Source organism: Indicator indicator, chromosome 4 (genome assembly GCF_027791375.1).
Source record: "Indicator indicator isolate 239-I01 chromosome 4, UM_Iind_1.1, whole genome shotgun sequence".
In the NCBI taxonomy this organism is placed as follows: Eukaryota; Metazoa; Chordata; class Aves; order Piciformes; family Indicatoridae; genus Indicator; species Indicator indicator.
The window spans coordinates 3,267,378-3,287,788 of NC_072013.1; the positions used below are offsets into that span (position 1 = coordinate 3,267,378).

The 20,411-nt window shown below is 39.8% G+C and overlaps 1 protein-coding gene across 6 annotated transcripts in view; it reads right to left on the minus strand.

Moving 5' to 3' along the window:
- NRXN3 (neurexin 3) overlaps window positions 1–20,411 on the minus strand; it is a 909,976-nt gene that overhangs the window by 30,800 nt on the left and 858,765 nt on the right. For 5 of the 6 annotated variants that reach the window (XM_054400548.1, XM_054400546.1, XM_054400549.1 and 2 more), the window contains one exon: window positions 4,788–4,863. In XM_054400548.1, coding sequence (XP_054256523.1) covers window positions 4,788–4,863 — 76 coding nt within the window. Of the gene's footprint in view, window positions 1–4,778; window positions 4,864–20,411 lie in introns of all 6 variants that reach the window. The other variant, XM_054400552.1, reaches the window with a different exon arrangement.

Sequence of the window (20,411 nt, forward strand, 5' to 3'; positions counted from 1 at the left end):
GGACTCTTGGAAGAGAGATTCTACTTTTTCTGCAAATAAATCTCTGACTCAGGCAGCCTTTAGGTACTTAGTTTTGCAGCTTGATTGTCCTAGCCCGTAAATCAGGAGCCTGAAGTGGATGTGTCCAGGCCAGTGAATTATAGATACAGACACCATACCTGTAGGATATATGTCTCCTGTGTATGGGTATATACCACAAACCACTAACTTCCAGTGCAAAGAACTGCAGATTTTGGCATTTCTATTGCTTTCTCCAGTCCCTTATGGCTTAACAATTTGCTTAGACAATGCCAGCCTTGTAATATGTAAAGCCTTTTGGGAAGCACAGAATAAATTTCTCTGGAAAAAAAAAATCACCTAGGAAATGGGTGAGCCAATGGGAAGGAAAAGCTGGTAAGTGCACCAAGGAAGAAACATGAGCTGTGTCAAGCCAGGCAGCCAGGATTATGCCTTACTGACCATTTCAGCAGGCTGCATTATAGGCTTCAGACTAACTGGTGAGTGTCTGAGCCTTACTGTTATGAGCAGTACAATGAACAGCTTGGGCTATGATTCCAATCAACTGTCCAGTCACTAGCATCCAGCCTGCCTGGTGCCACAGCACTTCACTTTTGGATGTGCCTAATTAGTGGGAACAAGGGTGATGGTATGAGGAGACTGCAGCAGCTGCTGTCAGGAAAAACGTAACTATAATCCTCAGGGATTTGAGCTCTTGGTAAAAAGAGATCATAGAGGTACTCCTCATTTGACTGGAAAGAGATGGCTACTTGTTTTTTTCATAACAGCACAGTGCTTTCTAGCTAACAGCAAAGATATTTCTCTTACAAATCTTTTGTTGTTTGAGAGTGGCTGAGTGACCAAACCACCACCACAGAGCTGTGTTCAAAAGCACAAACTCAGGGCCTTGGGTTCAGCTTTGAGGAACTTGAATATTTGAGCTTCAGATCTCTCTGGAACAGGCCAGAAGAGAGTCCTGCACTCATACCAAAGAAAAGCATCATGTTTCTGGGGCAGAAGCCAGAAGATTTTCAAACATGTATTGGGATAAGTGAAATTTCCATAGAGATAAGAGAGTGACTGCCCTTAACTATAAGTAAATGTTTCTTTGTGGCAGATGAATAGTTTTATGCCCTCTGTATCACTTAAAGTCAGCCATTCTGGAAGAGCTAGAGATCTAACTGCATCTAGGTTATGTGTCTGCAATAAGATGGATAGGAAGTATTTTTTATCATTGAACCTGCAATGGCTTCTTCGTTATGTAAAATAAAAAAGGGTTTGGGATTCATATCTCTTGTTGCCATTGCTTTTTAGAATAATTCCTTATGCATACAATGTGTGTCTACAGGGGATGTCTGTAGGCTACATTAGTGAGGACAGGTCCTGCAACAGCTCCTGCTTTCTAAATGAGTGGATGTACAGAAATCCCAACAGAAATCACTTTTGGAAGAGGGGAATGGTAGCTAGCACGCTACAGTGAGCTTCTCAAGCTAGCCAGGAGGATCCTGATGGGACCACAGTGGGGAAATTACCTTTACACCATTTTCTTTTCAAGAGATGCAAGAGTCCACAAGCAGATCATATGTTTACTGACACTGAGATGTTGGATTCAACAGACAATCAGAGTTAAGTGACAGTAAGGCCTTGCAAAGGGTTCTCATATGATATTTAGCCAGAAAGAGGACATGATTTTCTGTCTTTTGAACTATGAGTACACCAAACCCAGAATCTTCAAAAGGACTGTGTAGGGTACTGCCTCTGATCCAGGACTAAGTAATAAATTTAGATCACAGGGTTGGATTCTGACCCATATGAAATCCAAAAGCTTTTGATTTGTTAGGCAACATTCTTTGCTGCTCTTGTCTTGGTTATTGCACAGCAGGTTCATAGTCATGTATATCATATCTTACAGCTGCAGCAGTGAGTTCAGCAACCTTTGCATTACTGAACCATGGCACTGAGGGTGATGGAAGGCCAAGTCCTGGTGTTTGGCAGAAACTCAAGAGCTATAAAAGCTACACATTATCAGAACAACAAAAAAAGAGTCATTTGATTTTCAGTTTGCTGCAAAAAGGATCAGGCAAGTCAGAAGGTAGTGTAAAATACTCTGACTTGTCAACGGAATGGGATGATGTAACTTCAAATGAAACTAATTTTAAAAAAATAAATTACATTAGAAATGTCCAAACCCATACACTAGAAAGTCTGGATCTTCTTTTTTCCCACAAGGAATATATTTAAATATTAGACCTTGTTGAATGGCCAGAATCCTGGCTTGGCTGGTGAAGTGTAAAGGAAAACATATCTGCTCAGCCAAGCCAGCACCACTGGCTCAGACTGCTTTAGTGCTCCAGAGCAGAATGGGTCGAGTGAGTTGCTTTGATACTAGCTGTATTGCAGACACTGTTCTACCTTCCCTGGATGCAGTAGGAACGGAGACAATAAGATAGACAAAGAAATTTAAATGAGCACAATAAACCTATTACTCTCACTTCCTATGGGACAAGCTAAGTTTATGCTTTTGGAGGCAAAAATTACCTGAATAACTCTCCTCCTGGTGACTTTGTACAGTAATGCTTCTGAAAGCAGGAAACGTCAAAATCTGGAAGTGTAAATTTCATCAGCAAGGATCACATGGGAGCCCTTTTTTTTTTACATATAATCAGGCTAACTTTTGTTCTCAATGCCACTTAATTCCCCCAAAAAGATTCAGACTGGCTGAATTTGGCTCAGGTAGACCACTATTCCATGGAGGAAGAGTAGGGTGTGATTAAAATACTGGGGGAAATTTTCAAGAATGTCTAGTAGTTTAGGAGAATACCTTCAGCAGATTTTCACTGAATCATACAGATATTCAGATGTCTGTAGACACTTGTAGCTGACAACTGTAATGCTTAGCAGAATTTTCAAAGGCAAGTAATTTCTACAAATCCAGTTGGTATCTGTAGCATTAGATTTCTAACTGTGTCAAGAGAGAGGCATTGTTAGCCTGGAAACATTGCTCTAAAGTGCTCCAAAATTTCATGCTAAACATCCTGTTTTACCCAATTTCTCCTGAAACTTTGATTTTTCCATTGGCAGCACAAGCTGAGTATTACAATTCCTGGCCATTGAAGTAACTGCAATTTTTGCATTGAAGAAAAAAAGACAATAATGTACAAGAGGAGGAGTCTGACAAAGATCTTCTTTCCTCCTTTGACTGAAATACTTGGCAATCAGAATAAAAAATAAAATAAAATAAAATTTTGAAATGTTAGTGAAACTTTAATGAAATGATTCCTACCTATTCACTTGCATATCAAGTTGTGGTACATCATCCTCTTAATCTCATGCCTCACTTTTGTGAAAATCACTGTGTTGGTATTTTAGTACTACCCTTATTTAAAGTCCTAGCATTCACTTTATTTATGCTTCACAATCTAGTATCATTTAGACTGCTTTTCTGCCAAATGGGAAGTTGAAAAACTTATAGACATCTGTACAAAAAGATGAGAGTAGGCTGAGCTATTTGTTAGCATCAGTTGTTGTGTCACTGCCTTCCCTGCCATCACAGGGAAGTCAAGAGAACAGGTGGAAGTTCCCAGCTACAGGGCAACACCAATCTCAGGTTATTGCAGGACCAAGTTCTACCAAACATGACAAATTGAAAAGAAGGATGTGAAAGCACTAGCCTTGTAATGTTATTGTTGCATTAATCAAATGGCTCCAGGAAACTAGAAACAGGATATTTATAACACTTTCTTGGGATTCTTTTTAAAGAAAAAAGAAGAAACATACCAAGTGAAAAAAAAAAAAGCAAAACCAAACCAAACAAAGCAAAACAAAAAAACCCTCTAAACTATTTATATGTTTTACTTATAAGCACAAAAAATTAAACCAAACTCCCTCTTTTTCTTTTAAATGTACACAGAAATTCGATGATGTCTGTTCTCTATTATAGAAATGCTTAACTCATGGCAAGCCTCAAAAAAGAAGACTTGAAAAAGCCTGTAAAAAAATTAAATAGACTGCAGTTGCCTGCTGGATATCACATCATATATCTCACCAGAAAGAAAAGCCATTAATTTATCAAAATGTATCTGAAAGGGAGAACGTGAGTCAGTTCCACATGGCCAGTCCTTCTGACTCTTTAATGGATACATTTTGAAGCATCGCTACAGATAACAAGGCAAGAATTACTACTAATTTTGTTATGTTAGAACTATGTTTTGGTGCTCCCCAATTTCTTTGGGCTCACAGGAAACAAAATTAGTATAAATGCATTACCATGTTAACTGTATTCAAAATCCCATGGACAAAGGTATCCTTTTACAGTCTTAACAAAGACTGTACAATACTAATAAACCCACTATTGCTTCCTTTTTTTCTTTTTAATTTTTTTCCTTTCCTGTTTTTCAAAAATTCACCCTCACCACTTCATAAATCTTAATGTTTTTGCTTTCCCACTGTGTCAGAGAAGGAACTGCTACATACATGTGAACTATCAATTACCTGGGATCACTTTCAGGAAGTTTGGCTTTCCATGCAAGCAGCTCTACCTTAACCATGTTTTGCTGTTGCCAAGTCCATGGGATCTGATGCTTGGCTGTATATTTTTTATTTTATATATATTTTTTTTTAATTTTATGTATATACACTATATACATAAGTGTATATATATAGACATATACACACATATATATATACATATATAATTGTATATGTATACATTCACACATATAAATATATGTATGCATTGTTTTTTGCAAATGAAATCAGAAAGCAAGCAAAATAAGACTGACCTGACTTACCTGTACTGGGCTCACAGTCAATGAAATCTTCATCGTCACTGGAACATTCAGCTGAGGAAACAATGTCATCTGTTGTCTGGCATGTGAAAGAAAGAAATGAAGGAAAAGCAACAAATTTTAGAAAAATTTAAGATACTTGCAAGTCAAAAGGGTGTTAGTATCCTAGAAAAAGAAAAAGTATGTTTCAGAATTGTAACTTGAAAAATACTTAACTTATCAAGCACTCTAGAAAGGGCTGTGTAAATGTGCCCTCTGTGTAGCTGGAGTCTCCAGCTGGAGGAATAGTGCTTATCCTGTGCTGCTGAACACTGCAGGTGTGCACAGGTGGGGTGTGCCTGCGGGGCTGGTGAGGCTAGCAGGCAGATCGTGCTGTTAAGTGCAGTGGGCTCAACACCCGCTTGGCTGGCAGACCGTCTTCCCACACCCAAAGCAGACGTGTCCATTTGGAACATGCTGGGCTCCCTGATAAATACCAATACCACACAGGGCTAGACAGAAAGCACTTAACTGAGATGCTTACTGTATGAGGCATGTTCAGGGTGAACATGCTTTCTGCAAAGAATGCAGAAGATACTTAATATGTATCACCCAGGCAGTACTAGCAGTACTCTTTGCTTTGTTGCTACATGCACCAGTCTGAGAGAAGTAATTTTTGCTCTTCTAACCCATCTCTTCAGCTGGGAATCCTTTGTAACTACCCAGGCAGTAAACCTAAATATCAGTGCAAGCCATTTGTCGCACAGCGAAGAACTGCTGCGTGTGTCAGGTATGCCCAACAACCAACCTCACCTGCCTTCTTTCCAAGGGAACAGGGATGTGGCTGTCACTGGGCTGACAGGCTGGAAAATCTGGTTCTAAAAGGCTTAAACCAAACTGTGACTGTGCCTCTTAAAGGTTCCAGCGCAGTCCTTTGCATTTTGAGCTGGTAATATTCACTGGGACATTCAAGTTCTTTCCCTTTTTTCTTCCTTCTCTCCCCCCCCCCCCCCTTTTTTTTTTTTAATTCTTTTGTGTGCTGCTGGTCTAATTAATGAGCAGTACATACTGCAGCATGTTACAGAGAAGTGTACTGGCGTCTCTTCCCAGCAGCATCTCCTGCCTGTAATTGCTGCAATTAGTTGAATTAGTAATGCAGACCATTAGGGAGAGTCTGTGGCAGCCTCTGGACACAGGTTGTAACGTTCCTGCACACAGTACAAAATTACCCCATCTCAGCTCAAACCATGGCTTCTGCTCAAACTGCCTCCGTTAGGAGCTTTTCCTTGCAGAACTGCCTGTTCTGCTGAGCAGTAGGATCAGTGGGATGACTCCTCAAACAAAACAATGAAAATGTTCCTCATCAGCCAGCAAGCACTGCTGAAATCTCAGCTCCTCAGGAGCGAGGCAGCTGTACTTCAGTACGTCGTATGTTACTACTCTGGGTGGATGGATATTCCTGGGAATCTCACATCACGTCTTCCAAAGCCTTCCAAATATTTATTTCTGAAAAAGACTCTTCAGTTTTAAATGAGGTTTCCTTTACATTCTTGTGTCTTCTCTGGTTACCTCTAATATGCTACCTGTTTGAATAGGTATCCTGAGGTCTCAGCCTTTTCTTTAGCCTCCCGTGATCCTAGCACTGTCATGTCACCTTGCTTTCCCCTTCTCTGTTTGTATTTGTGCAATGGAAAAAGCAAAACTGAGCAGTCAGCCAGAAAGATCAGACCAAACCTAACATTCTTTCACTCTTGATTTCAGTGGCTTAGTGTGAGCCAAGGAAGAAAAATAGGATAGGATAGCTATAAAAAAAAATATATATAGAAAAGAGTGTCTGTGAAAAAACAGCAGCAAAATGAGGGAATCCCTATCATATCTGCTATTCAGTCTTAGCCGGCAGTGCCATTTGGCAGTGTTTTGTAGCTTGTAATCTTGTGGCAGCCTCATGCTGAAATACTTTCATAATCTTGCCTCAATGAAGAGTGAAGATTAAAAGGAGTTGGGGGTAACATGTACAAAGACATTTCCTGCTTTACATTCTAAGATAATTTTTTTTTAGTATGCAATATAAAATGCAAAACACCAATTGAAATCCAGGTAACTTCTCTCTTAAACCAAGCTGGTGTTAAAAGTTTATCTGTTCGGTGAGAGGTCAAGGAAGGAGGAATGGACAAAATATAAATCTACATTCTACAATTCTTCTGATCCTGTCACATATATTTTATAAAACATTACTTATCCTGAAGGATATCAAATCACTTTGCAACATGTACCAACAATGATCACATCCTCCAAAAGTGAAAATCAGTTGTCCCTGGATGGTTTCTTTACACTGTAAAGTAGTTTAGTACAGTAAGTCAACAAAACTATACTGCAAGAAATTTTCTAAGCAGTTGAAACGGAGCTAGTGAAACTGGAGATTTATATTACAGTTGTCTGAAGCACTTGTAAAAGAGTGTTAAGGATAGCACTGTGAATAAAGAATGAATTATCCATCACTACTAGTAGACCTTGCTCAGATAGTGCTAAGACCCTGGCAATTGCTTTTTATTTCCAGGTTGAATTTAGAGCATGTGGATTTTGCTCGTAATTGAAGATCTGACAATTCGGATCTAAGGTCTCATAAGAAGAATAGTGATGATTTGCTCTGAGTGTGAGATAAACATAAAAATGTTAACAATGTGTGGTTGTCACATCAGTTGCTATACCTATCCACTTACCCACTTACTTTCTCATATCTAAGGGCTTCGTGCAACATTAACTTGGAATCAGATCCAATTGAACTGACAATGTGATTCATTATTTGTGAAGAATAAGAAGTTCTTTTATAACATTTTTTCTTTCTTTTTTTTTTTTCCGCTCTTGTTTGTTAGGGGCATCATGTGAAGCCAGAAAAGCAGAATGCACAGAGGAAACACAGGTGACATTATTTCACACAATGTGGCTGTTGGTTATTTTGTTTGCTTGTTTGTTTGTTTTCTTTTAAACTGACAAAATCTGGTAGGTATTAAAAGATGAGTTTTGGAAGTGATCAGTAAAATTAAAGGTAAAATAGGTAGGTATTAAAAGATAATAAAAGATGAGTTTTGGAAGTGCACAGTAAAATTAAAGGTAAAATCATTCATCCTGAGCTATTAAATACCCCATATCTAGCTTGGGAAGTCCAGGTGCCATAGACACTGAAAACCAAAGAAGTATCACAGTTTGCACTCTCCTGTTTGGGACACTCTCCTCAAGGCCCAAACCATTACCCGGGTCAGCACCAGGATGCTCTATGAGGTGAGGCTCTGAGCCTCCAAGACACTCTTGTGCATGACAGATCTTAAACACCGAGGTAGGAAAACTTTTGTAGCCAAGATGAGTTCTGAGTGAGAGCTGGAAATTCATGAATCCTAGCCCTTATTTATCCTCTTGAGCAATTTCCCACCAAATAAGCACCTATGTTTCACTTGAAACATATTTGTGCTGTAGTCTTAGATACATTGTCTAGATTTCCTTTGATAAAATCCTCATGCAGCTTGTGTTGGTTCTGAACAGAGAAGGGCACAATCAGCCAGACTTAGACTCCACGTAAACACGTGATGTGCAATACACATCAAACCTGCAAACTTCAGCCTGTATCTGCGCTTTTTCATGACTGGTGACACGTGTGATTCTATTGGTTAATCTTTGCCCTTTTCTACCCACCTCCACTGCATGCTATTTCCCCTGATATTCCATTTTTTTCCTTCCTCTATGATTCTTCTTTGTCCCACAATGCTGATTTTGTATGTATAAAATTAAGGATAGAAAAAGAAGAAAACCTCCAGAAGTGGTGTTAGAGTTAAAGTCAAGGTCATTAAGGAGATATCTATACACCACAGAAAAGATAAGTACACTAATCTGTCTTGCCATTTCCTATCATGTATTTTTAATCTCAATACTTTCCATCAGAATTCATCACTAAATGATTTTCTAGTCCCTTCACATATTGGTTTTCCATGCACCTTCCACTCAGATACCAACATCTGAATCATCCCAGAGGAATAAACGTGTTTCCGTGAGAAACAGCAACTAATTTCTGACCCCAGAAATAGTCAAGGAATCCTCCCGAAGACCATAACTTATTGTAACTGGAATCTCTACCTTTCAAAACCCTCCTGGAGCCAAGAATTTTCACTGGATCGTTATTAAATTTGCTACTTCCACTAGAGAGAAGAGGCTAGGGGGCAGTGACCCCAGAAATCTCTCCACCAACACCAGTTCTCATCAGAAATAGCTCACTCTGAGGCAGTAAGCAAAACCAGCTATTCCATTTCTGGTTCCCTTTCCCCGTTTTTGAAATGGTGCTGGTTATACTTGCCTCCATTGGCCCCAGGGAAGGTGAACAGATTAATTCTTCAGTGTCTGCCCAGTGATACAGAGAGGGTAAATGCTAAACATTCCTATGTACAGGCAACATGATAGTAATGAGACTTCTCTGTATTCTGTGATGGAAATGATGTTTGTGTTTTCTTTGGAATGAACACGAGAGAGAAAATATTCTACTCCATATATTAGCTAAATTCTATATTAAAAACAATAATTCATACTATACTGTTTTAAAATATGTATTTCATTTTTAAAGAATCCCAGCTTTGAAATTACTTGGCCCTGTATTAAAGGCCATAAAACTAAAGATAGGTATTATAATAACTTTCAATAAAATCTCTCTCTGGCAGGAACCCTTTTTATTCCTTCCTCTGAAAGATTTTTTATGGCATTTATATTATTATTTTTTCTCTCCCTCTCTCTAGTGTTTAATGAAATTGCTTTGGAATAAAAGCAGGATAGGACAAAGTGCTAAACTCTGAGTCCACCCTGGAGGATTTATGGGCATATTTACCTTCAAATTCTTTCAATTTCACTGAATTGGTTCCCCATTCCTTTCCATGAATTATTAGTTCTGTAATCACCTCCTCCTAATTATTCACTTTAAGGGCCTCTTCAATCTTACATGGCGATAGTTCTACATCTTTGTTCATTATGCTGTGTGTACTGGCGGGGGATGTAAAGCACAAAGAAAGTCAGGATGGCATGGCAAGATCTGCTCAAGATGATACCTCTCCTGTCCAATCTTCCAAATGCCCAAAGCTCTAATTTATGTGTCAGCTCCCTGACCTTTGCTCCTTTGTTCTGCACAAAATGGCAGGTGCTGAATCTTCCTTTTCGGAACGGCAAAGTTTTTCTGACACCTTGCTCTTTGGGTGCACCATTATTTGAGAAAGATTAAGCATGCTGGGTAAAATAAGTCCTGTCACAGAACACCTTTATGAAATTATAAATAATGCACCCAAGAATGATGGAGTTCTCACTTCCAGAAGCAGAGAATAACAAGGGCTCATAAATTCAACCCCCAGACAAATTCCTCCAGAAGCACATACTTGGTAGTTGTTTCACTTAGTAAAGTAGGATTCAATTTCCCTGCTTGCCTTTTGCTTGAAATTCTTCTGCATGCTGTACACATCACTTCCAATTCAACACCATGATTCAAAAAGGAACACTTAACACTTTGTTGTGAGGTAAGTGTAAATCTCTTTGCCACCAAGGAACAAAAATATACAATCCTCCATGAAATACAACCACCTCAAAATGCCAGATACAAATACCATCCCAAGAGTGGTGAAATAGTTGTCTTTATCTGAGCAGTGCGTTTGCCTTTTACACCTAAAATACACAGAGCAGAAACTGAACAAATGTTTCTTAAATCCGACTGCTTGATTCCCTCCACTGCTCCCATACTTCTGTATTTTCTAAATATCTCAATTTTTTTTATGGAATATGGACAACATACTGTTTTCTGTGCAAAACAGCACGAGTATGAATACTGCTACAGGATGGCCTGCTAGTGATGCTGTTCTGGCATTTCCTGCCTTGCCACAAAAAGATAGTAGAGGAAGCGTCTGTCTCATTAGGTGTCATTTGTAGCTTGAATACCTCAATGTCCTTTGATAACTGGATTTTTTAAGGAACTTGCACTCTGTTCACACTATTCCAGTTATATGGGAATTCTTCATCTGTCCTTTCTATATCTTGCATTTATTTCTCACTTTCTGTTTAATCTTTATTTGTAAAATATAGGGGAGTTCATTACAGTATAGCACGTCAGAGAGACTCAGCTCTCAAGCTATTACATACAGGTAGAAAAAAATCTGTACACAAATGGGAAAATACTAGAAATGTTGCAAAAATCATAACTGGATATTATAAAACAAGCTGCAACTTGGGACTGTATAAAATTTTAAGAAGAGTTCTGGATCTACTATCTGTTGCTAAAGAGTATTTATTCTCTCCAACTCATTAGCAATGGATAGTACAACTTGTATTTTTGTATCACAACACAGCCACGAAGACATGCAAGCCCTCTGCACTCACACACTGGTGCTGAACTTGTGTCTGCCTCTGCAGACACAAAGAATGTGAAAAAAACCAATTTTTCTTCATGTAGCTCATTTGAGGTGAATACAAACCCAAGAAGATCAAATCCTCTATTGGTTCAAATTGGCATTAATTTCAACCATGCTACAACAATTTACAGCAAGAGAACATAGCTCACTACATTTAGTTTCAGACAATTCAATGCCAAAAGATTTAGAGCAATTGGAGTCAATTCAGAGAAGAGTCACTGAAAAGATGAAAGAACTGGAGAGATGTATGAATGGGACAGGCTTAGCAAAACTAAGCATTGTAGCTTGACTTAACAAGGACTAAAGGTATGGTAAATGTCTACAGGTGTCACCAGGGTGCACTAAACATCAAGAAGATGAACTACTTAAGGTGCTTTAAAAAAGTAGTGGATAAAATTAAGCCCCCCCCAAAATTTCAAAATTAATTTCAGCCATCACTTCAGTGATCTTTAGCAACTATGGAGAAGTCTCCCCACAGAAATACAGAAACCACCAGCACTGAGGTTAAGCAGTTGCCCAAGCCACTCAGATATGAATATCATTAGTGCATAAGCCCCAGTGGGGAAGGACTCACCCCGTCTGTCTTCAGTCCAATCTAATTCATTCTAAATCAGTTTGGTATTTGCATCCTCTCCATCACTATATAAATACATCATTATGCATTTCTCTCTGTCAGTCCAAAGCAGGCAGTAAAGCTATCCAGCACAGACTTTCAGCTACCTGCATTTGGAGCAAGATATCATTGCTTTAGTCCTGTTCAGACCATGGGAACAAATCCCATGTTCCCAAGACTCTGGCTGGCCAGGAGCTGACAGATCATCCTCAGGCATGTACCCTTCAACAGCAGCCCAGCAAAAGCACTCTTCCTGGCTGCATGACATAAAAGTTGATAGGCTGTCAAATTATCACAAAGTAGGGTTCATGAGAGAGCTATCCCTTACCAAAATCAGCCATTTGTCCATTACTACCACAGACAAGAGATTAAGTAACTAGCCAGCTAAACAAGAGAAAGGAAAAAATAATGTCCCCAGTTTTAAGTCAATCCAGAGTCATGGGTAGTCATATTTAAAAAGAGCTTTTAAAGCTGAATTAGTCATTTGGAAACCAAAAGCCTGTCTCAATAGAATCAACAGTTCCTTTAGAGTGTAAAGTCTGACTCTTCCTGACCAGATTTGCTGCCAAATTTCAGGGACTTTTCTCCATCCTCAAGCTGTGCAAAGACAACTGGGAAAAAAACAAGTTTCTGCCTTTTGTTTCTGTCTGCTGGCAGTGGGAAGGGTGATGATATTCTGAGCCACTGTGAGCAGAGAGAGAAAGAGAAGGGAGGGCAAAGAGACAGAAAGAGAAGAGAGGGCAAAGAGAGAGAAAGAGGGAGGGCAAAGAGGGGAGAAAGGGAAGTGGGGGGGATTAACCCATCTGTTGTTCAAGGCAGCCTGACAGGGGAAAGAGCAGTATTGGACTACAGCAGCTTAACCCAACTTCAATGCACCTTCCCAAAAGCAGAAGGAATGTAATGCTATGTGGTGTTCTGCTGATAAGCAAATCCTTCCAAATCCTTTCAATTTATTTCTTAGCCTGAAGAAATTACATATTATTTAGCAACTAAATAAACAAATTTCATTTTCCAGGATTCTAAATTGGTAGTTTATTGATTACATAGGCACACAGCATCACTTGTTTTTTCCATTTCTTTCCTTTCCAACCAGAACAGTGCTCCATTCACCTTGATCTGGTAAAGGATGAGCTGGCAAATCTTTTCCAAACTATTCACTGTGACCCTCAAGATTTGCAAGAGTTTTGAACTGAACTGTAAAATATAATTTATTTGCTTAAACACGAAAGTTACATCTTTGGTATGAGAGGACATTTTCCACTCCTTATCAACCTATTGCTCCTTTCCACATTCATTTGCTTGCTTCTTAAGAAGTACCTTGAAGATCAAAGTTGTGTATCTATACATTGAAGCAATTATTTGAAGATTGTGTCTCTTGGCATAATCACACAGGAAGAATTTTCATACTGAGTACCCTTTTGATACAGCTTGTTCCCTTCCCTACTATATTTTTATTTCTGACTGAAATAAACTTGTCACTTGAAACAGAGTCAGCAGCTCTGTTTCAAGCATAACCCTGGTTACGTGGGTGGTGGCAATGCAGATGGAAACTCTGTAAGAAAGGTACACTAGGTGTACTCATTGTGAAGTAATTAACTGAAAAGCTTAATCCTAAAAATTAACCATTACATCTGAATCTACAATTCCCACCTTGAAATCACTGAGAGCTGCTGAAGGGAGAAGGGAGAAACCTCCTGAAACAGAATATGACTTTCTGAAAATCACATCAGCCTACACAGTGTTGCTCCCCAGTGCTTATCCAAAAGTCTTCAAACAGTGAGCTTCCTCAGAAGAGCTGACAACCAGCCAAATGCACTGGGCAGCACAGGTTTCAACTTACTCCTCTTCATTAAACATCTGCTTAAAGATGGATGCTGAATAAAGATTCTCAGAGCCATATGGGAAAAAGCATGCTTGTTGCCAGAATGTGGCATTCTGCTGGTCTGTACCCTAACTCCTTATGCACACAGTCCAATAAATTAACTTAAACTGCCACAGAAATAATTTCATTGTAGTTCTATGAACTACACTTTCTGAACAACAACATGTTATATGCTTCACCAGCAGAAGGGCAGGGCAGATCACTGTAACTTCTGAAATCACAGGATGTTAGGGGTTGGAAGGGACCTCTGGACATCATCGAGTCCAACACACCTGCCAGAACAGGACCATACAATCTAGCACAGGTCACACAGAAATGCATCCAGATGGGTCTTGAAAGTTTCCAGAGAAGAAGACTCTATTACCACTCTGTGGAGCCTGTTCCAGTGCTTGTGACCCTCACAGTGAAGAAGTTCCTTCTCATGTTGAGGTGGAACCTCCTGTGCTGCAGTTCATACCCATTGCCCCTTGTCCTATCACAGTGTACAACTGAGCAGAGCCTGTCCCCTCCCTCTTGACACCCAGCCCTCAGATATTTATAAACATTTATTAAATCCCCTCTCAGTCTTCTCTTCTCCAGAATAAAAAGCCCCAGGGCTCTCAGCCTTTCCTCACAGAGCGCATGCTCCAGACCAAATTGCCAAGGACACTGAATCAGAGCCTTTGGTGTTACTTGATTTTGTATTTCTGATATTGTCATAAATCACTGTCTGATGTCAGGAAAATTGCCTGCTTTCCTCATGCTTCTGTTTATACTGCTACAAAATGGGGAAAAAAACCAGCTTCCCTGGCATACAATCAGAATTCCAGTAAACATTTTAAGTTCTCAAAGCAAAGGAAAAATCCTTTACATTTAGTAAAGGGAAGCCTGTTTCAGAAAGTTAGATTCTCAAATGATCTGAGATGAATCAGCTGCCCTTTGAAGACTCAGCCTCTAGTAAAAGCAAATGAGTTTTCTTTGCGTGCTAGCTTGCACTTAATAACTGTGTCAGAAGAATATTTTTCATTTACACTTTGCTCCTGTGTTGGAAATCAATATGTCATTTGCTGGCATTTTCTCCTGGACATCTTTATTTAGCTTGTCTTTTCTTCCTCAGAGGGGAGGGAGTTGTATTTTATTTTGTCCTGTTATCGATTTGATCATTCTGAGCAAAAAAATAAATAACTAGGTGCCAGCAATGTAGCATTAACAACAACCTCTTAAGCCTCAAAATCTGCATGCTGTGTTTTATTCCCCTCTAACACATGATTTAAAAGAAATGAATCTGTAAAATCAGGTTACTGTGTAGCAAAGAGGTAGTTGCATATGCAATTTAACTGTCATTTCTATTTATATGCTCATTAATAAAACCATACAAGTCCTGTTTCTATTTTTAAATCAGTATTACTGCTGCTGTAGTACCTACACTGCTGGGATCTCACAATCTCTCTTACAAAATGTGTAACAAGGACTTAACAAGAGCTTAGACATATGGCAAAAGCCCAGCCCAGCCCAGCAAATAACGGTGGAGTGGAAATTTCTGTGCCCTGGCTGTACCAAAATGCCACACCAGCCCACAGTATCACCTCCCAGCATCAAATGGGAAGCAATGGGTAAACTAACCCTTGGGGGCTGCACAGTAACTGCCTAATTTTTATCATCTGGGGAGTTCATTAACTCCTCCTCTGCTTCTCTCTTGATTTCAACTATTCATTATTATGCAGGCCACAAACAGGTGGCATACACAACAGTAAAATTCATAATGGAGAAAATACCCTGTTCTATAGTTCAAATCATGGCACTTTAAAGTCTAATGTGCTGGGTTATATTACTCATAAATTAACAATAAGTATAATCACTCCCAATAATTGTGCCTTCAAAAAACTTCTGCAATTATTGGAAGTACCTCTGTGTCCAACAAGATAAACAACATTATTTGAGTATTCACATTAATGCACTAGACTACTCTTTTCAGACAAATATTCTTCTCTCAAAACATTAACACACATTTAAATATTGTTACTCACAGGATTCACGCATTAGCTCACAAGGGAAAGATGGTTGCCACACACATTTAAATGCAGAAAAAGCATGATGCAGAATAAATAAAATACAGAATAAACCCTGGTCCACTAGGTACATATCAGCACTTAGAATAACTACATAGGCACAACAGTTAACAAAGGAAAACAGCCACTTCATGCCTATGGATAAGCATACACATCATATATCTGCTAAAAAAGACCATACATAATTTTAGTTTATAAACAGTAAGAAAGTCCATAAACACAAGGTCACAAAGGCAGCTGTGGTAAGACACAGAGTCCCCTGAACAGTGACCTCTTAACCACAAGTCCATCCTTCCTCTCCCAATCTAGGGGAGAATGAATCTCAGCAGCTAATACACAAACATCTGTATACACAACAAAAGGTATGTAATGCCATTAACTTCCTAACATACTAACATTAACATTATCATGGTCAAATCTAGACATTATTCCGTCCAGGAATACCTCTGCCAAATATCTGATGCTTAAAAGGCACACTCTTCAATCATAACAGCTTTTTTAATTTCCTTTTGAAATGTGAACAGACTAACAACTTTAGTGGGAGGATAGGGAACTGACTTCACACCACATGTTAGCAAAAACCAGGTAACAAAAAAGTAACAATTAACCAAATCAGTCCCACCACCACCAGGTTATCACAAGGGAAAGTTAGTGAACGTTAGAGAAAGAAGCTTGTCCATTGTTCTCTAATCTTAAACAAGGACAGCGATCTACAAAATACTCAGAGAGTCACAGAAAGGTAGGGGTTGGAAGGGACCTCTGGAGATCAGCTAGTCCAACCCCCTGCTAAAGAAGATTGCACAGGAATGTATCCAAATGGATCTGAAAGTCTCCAGAGAAGGAGACTCCACAACCTCTCTGGGTAGCCTGGTCTAGTGCTCTGTCAGCTGCAAAGTAAAGATCTTCCTTATGTTCAGATGGAACTTCCTGTATTTCAGTTTTGCCTGTCGCCAGGCACCACTGAAAAGAGCCTGGCCCCATCCTCCTGACACCTGCCCTTTAGATATTTATAAGCATTGGTATGATCTTCTCTCAGCCTTCTCCAGGCTAAAGAACATCAGATCTCACAGCCTTTCCTCATAAGAGAGATGCTCCACACACCTATCATATTTGTAGCCCTCCACTAGACTCTCTCCAATAGTTCCTTGTCCTTCCTGAACTGGGGAGCCCAGAACTGGACACAATACTCCAGATGTAGTACTTCTGTACTACACAAAGACAGAGTAGAGGGGTAGGGTAACCTGCCTGGACCTGCTGGCAATGCTTTTCCTAATGCACCCCAAAATACCATTGGCTGTAGCTGCCACAAGGGCACATTGCTGACTCATGGTTCCCTAGTCCTCCTTTTGCTACTGATGTACTTGAAGAAGCCCTTCTTGTGGTCTTTCATATCTCTTGTCAGATTTAATATCAAGTTTGCCTTAGCTACCATCATTGCATCCCTGCATACTCTGACAATGTTCTTATATTCCTCCCAAGTGGCCAGTCCCTTTCTCCACATTCTGTAAACTTCCTTCTTTCATTTGAGTTTTCCCAGAAGCTCCTCGCTCATACATGCAGGTCTCCTGCCTCCTTTGCTTGAATTTGTAGTCATGGGGATGCACCAATTCTGAGCTTAAAGAAAACGGTGCTTGAATATTAACCAGTTCTCTTGACCCTGCCCCTACTTTCTAAAGACCTAACCCATGGGATTCCTCCAAGGAGGTCTCTGAAGAGGTCTAAGGTAGCTCTTCTGAACTCCAGGGCTATAATCCTACTTACTACCCTGCTGCTTTCGCATGGGATTCTGAACTCCACCATCTCATGGTCACCACAGCCCCCAACCTTCACATCCTAACTAGACCTCCTTGTTCATTAGCAAATGTCCAGCAGCACACTCCTCCTTGTTGGCTCCTCCATAACTCGTGTCAAAAAAGTTATCACCAGTGCTCTGCGGAAACCTCCTGGACTCTGTGCCTTGCTGTGAAGTCTTTCCAGGAAGTGTAAGGGTGGTTAAAGTCCCTGATGAGAACCAGGATCTGTGACTGTGAAGCTGCTTTCAGCTGTCTGTGTAAGGCCTCATCAACTTCCTTTCCTCATCAGGTAGTCCCTAGTAAACACTCACAGCAGTGTCACCCATATTAGCTTGCCTCTTAGTTCTTATCCATAAGCTCTTGACTTGTTCTTCATTCCTTCTAGTTAGACCTTGATACATTCCAGTTGCACTCTCACATGAGGAGCAACTCCATCACTTTGCCTTGTCGGTCTGGCTTTCCTACAAAGCATATAGCCATCCATGACAGCACTCCCAACTGTATGAACTCTCCCACCATGCCCTAGTAACTGCAGTGAGATCACAGCACTGTGGTCACATCCACAACTCTATTTGTTCCTGTTTATTCTCCATGCTGTGTTTGCTGATGTAGAGGCATTTCAGAGAAGCAACTGAGCACTCCTGGAGGGGTACAAGATTATCCACCATAAGCATACATACCCATCAAACATAAAACATACCCATCAGCATAAAAAACAACTGGTCCATCAAGTATTGATGAAGCCAGGTGAACTTCAACCTCCTGAGCTGCTAAATGTAAAAATACCTCCTAGGATCCCATTAAATTTGAACCAAACTTCACTTAAATGCCACATCAAGTCATCCAAGCTGCAAAGGATTGTCACACAAGAAAATTCTGCTATTGGGTAGGCAGACTCCCATGCACAATAAACATGGTCAACACTTATCCCTGCTGGGTTTCTCTGCAGTCCCTGCCTAATCAGAACATTTGCTCTTCGTGATGGATAAGAAACCATTTTCCTTGCTTACTTATTTAGCTCTCTATTGAGTTTGATTAACTGTAGTAAAGGCAAACCAATCTTTTGTGTTTGTGTAAAATGAAAAAAAAAAAAAAAAAGAACAAAGTTAGCTTTAATGGCCCAATAGATGCTCAGCTGGAATGCACTTACCAAATGAGAGAGCTAGACAAAAGAATTCAGGCAGCTTTAAACACCACCAGGAACATGCTGAGATCATCAATGCTTCTACCTGTTTAAAGGGAAAAAAACAAATCCACCCACACCCAGTGAAGAGGCTTTCTGTTTCTTTGCAGTTCTTTCTGCCTATCAAGTACCAAGCACTACTAAGTTTTTCTTGTGTCTTTCATATTTCCACAGCCAAAGATGGGAGACACTAGGAAAAAAATATCCAAAGGAACAGTGGCAAGAATGAGGGGGACACGAATCTCTAAAAATTAGTGAGAATATTTCCTCCACTGTGAGTAAACTTGCCTATAAACTCGTATTTATCGAAATGTAACATTTTTCACATCAATAGCCTTTCATAAGGATTGTAAGATACCATGAAATTCGTGACCAGTATGAAATTAAGAAGTTTCTGAGAAATGAATTTCAGTGAGCCACTTATCATTTCAAGGTAGCAGTCAGAGAAAATCTTTCTCTCATATGTTCTAATTATAATGTTGGCAAAAATGGGAATCACAAAAGAAACTTTGCCTGACTTTATGTAATGCCCATTAAAAGCCTTTAGTAATACATAGAATTACTCAGGCTATCTAGACTATGGAGAGCCAGGTATCAGCCCAACCTCAGCCTTAGCAATGTGTGAAACAGGACAGCTTGACCAGGAAGAAGTCAAAGTGTAGCAAGAGCTATTTGTCCCCATATCCAGAGTTCTCCAAGTACTGAATGGTTACTACACTGGTTTTGGCTTTTTAACACGAATTTTAAAAGGCAGAAATCCTTAAACCATCCTTATTCTAAGACAAAATTTGATGATCATTTGCTACAATAGCTATAGCAACAACTTTGGGATGACTCTATGTCTTAAGTCTCTCCTAGAAGGAAAGAAGATCACTTTACCTTCGAGTTCCTTTCTTTATGGTGTCATTATTGCAGCTTCACTTGGGCTATCCAGAAACAACTTGTAGAAGCCACTGTCATAGAAAGGAGGTAATTTCTGGCATTGTCATCACTCAATTATCAGATTTAGGGACCTACTCACACTAGAAAGCTCATTGGCATTATAGCCATACTGGCATATCCAAGTCAGCAGAGCTGTTCCCTTCAGATTCAGCAATCCTGACAAAAGAAGGGGTTTTGCTGGCAGAGTTACACAACCTCTGAGCATTGCAAGCTAAGCTAACAGAAGTTTGAATAGTTATAACTGTATCAGGGTTGTGATGCAAAACCAAAGCATGTGCATTTTTGTGCTCTGGGACACTGCAGCAACATTAGCAGAGCTTTGGAGTACAGCACTGTATTGCTCTGAAATGCTCAGGCAGTAAAATAATTTTAAAAGAATCCTGTAATTTTCTCCACAGCTTTTAGTAGGCACATAGTTTCCATAACTTAAGAAAAGATTGTAGGGGTGTTTTGGTTGGGATTTTTTTTTGTTTTGTTTGTTGGTTTTTTTTTTTTTTTTTTTTTTGGTTGGTTGTTTTTTTTATCCATTGATCTCAGGGTCAGAAAGGCCCATTGTGGCAGTTTAGGCTGGGTGCCCCCTGCCACTGCCGCATGAGATGCACCTCTGGAGTCCTGGGTGCCCAGCCACAGGGGTGGACACAGGAAACGACGTATTTCTACCCATAAGTCCTGCACCCTATAAGGCCATCTGCAAAGTCATTCTCTTCCTCTTTCTTCCCTCTCTGCTCCCACGGGAGATGTCCTCTCTTATCAGGTGGGGGG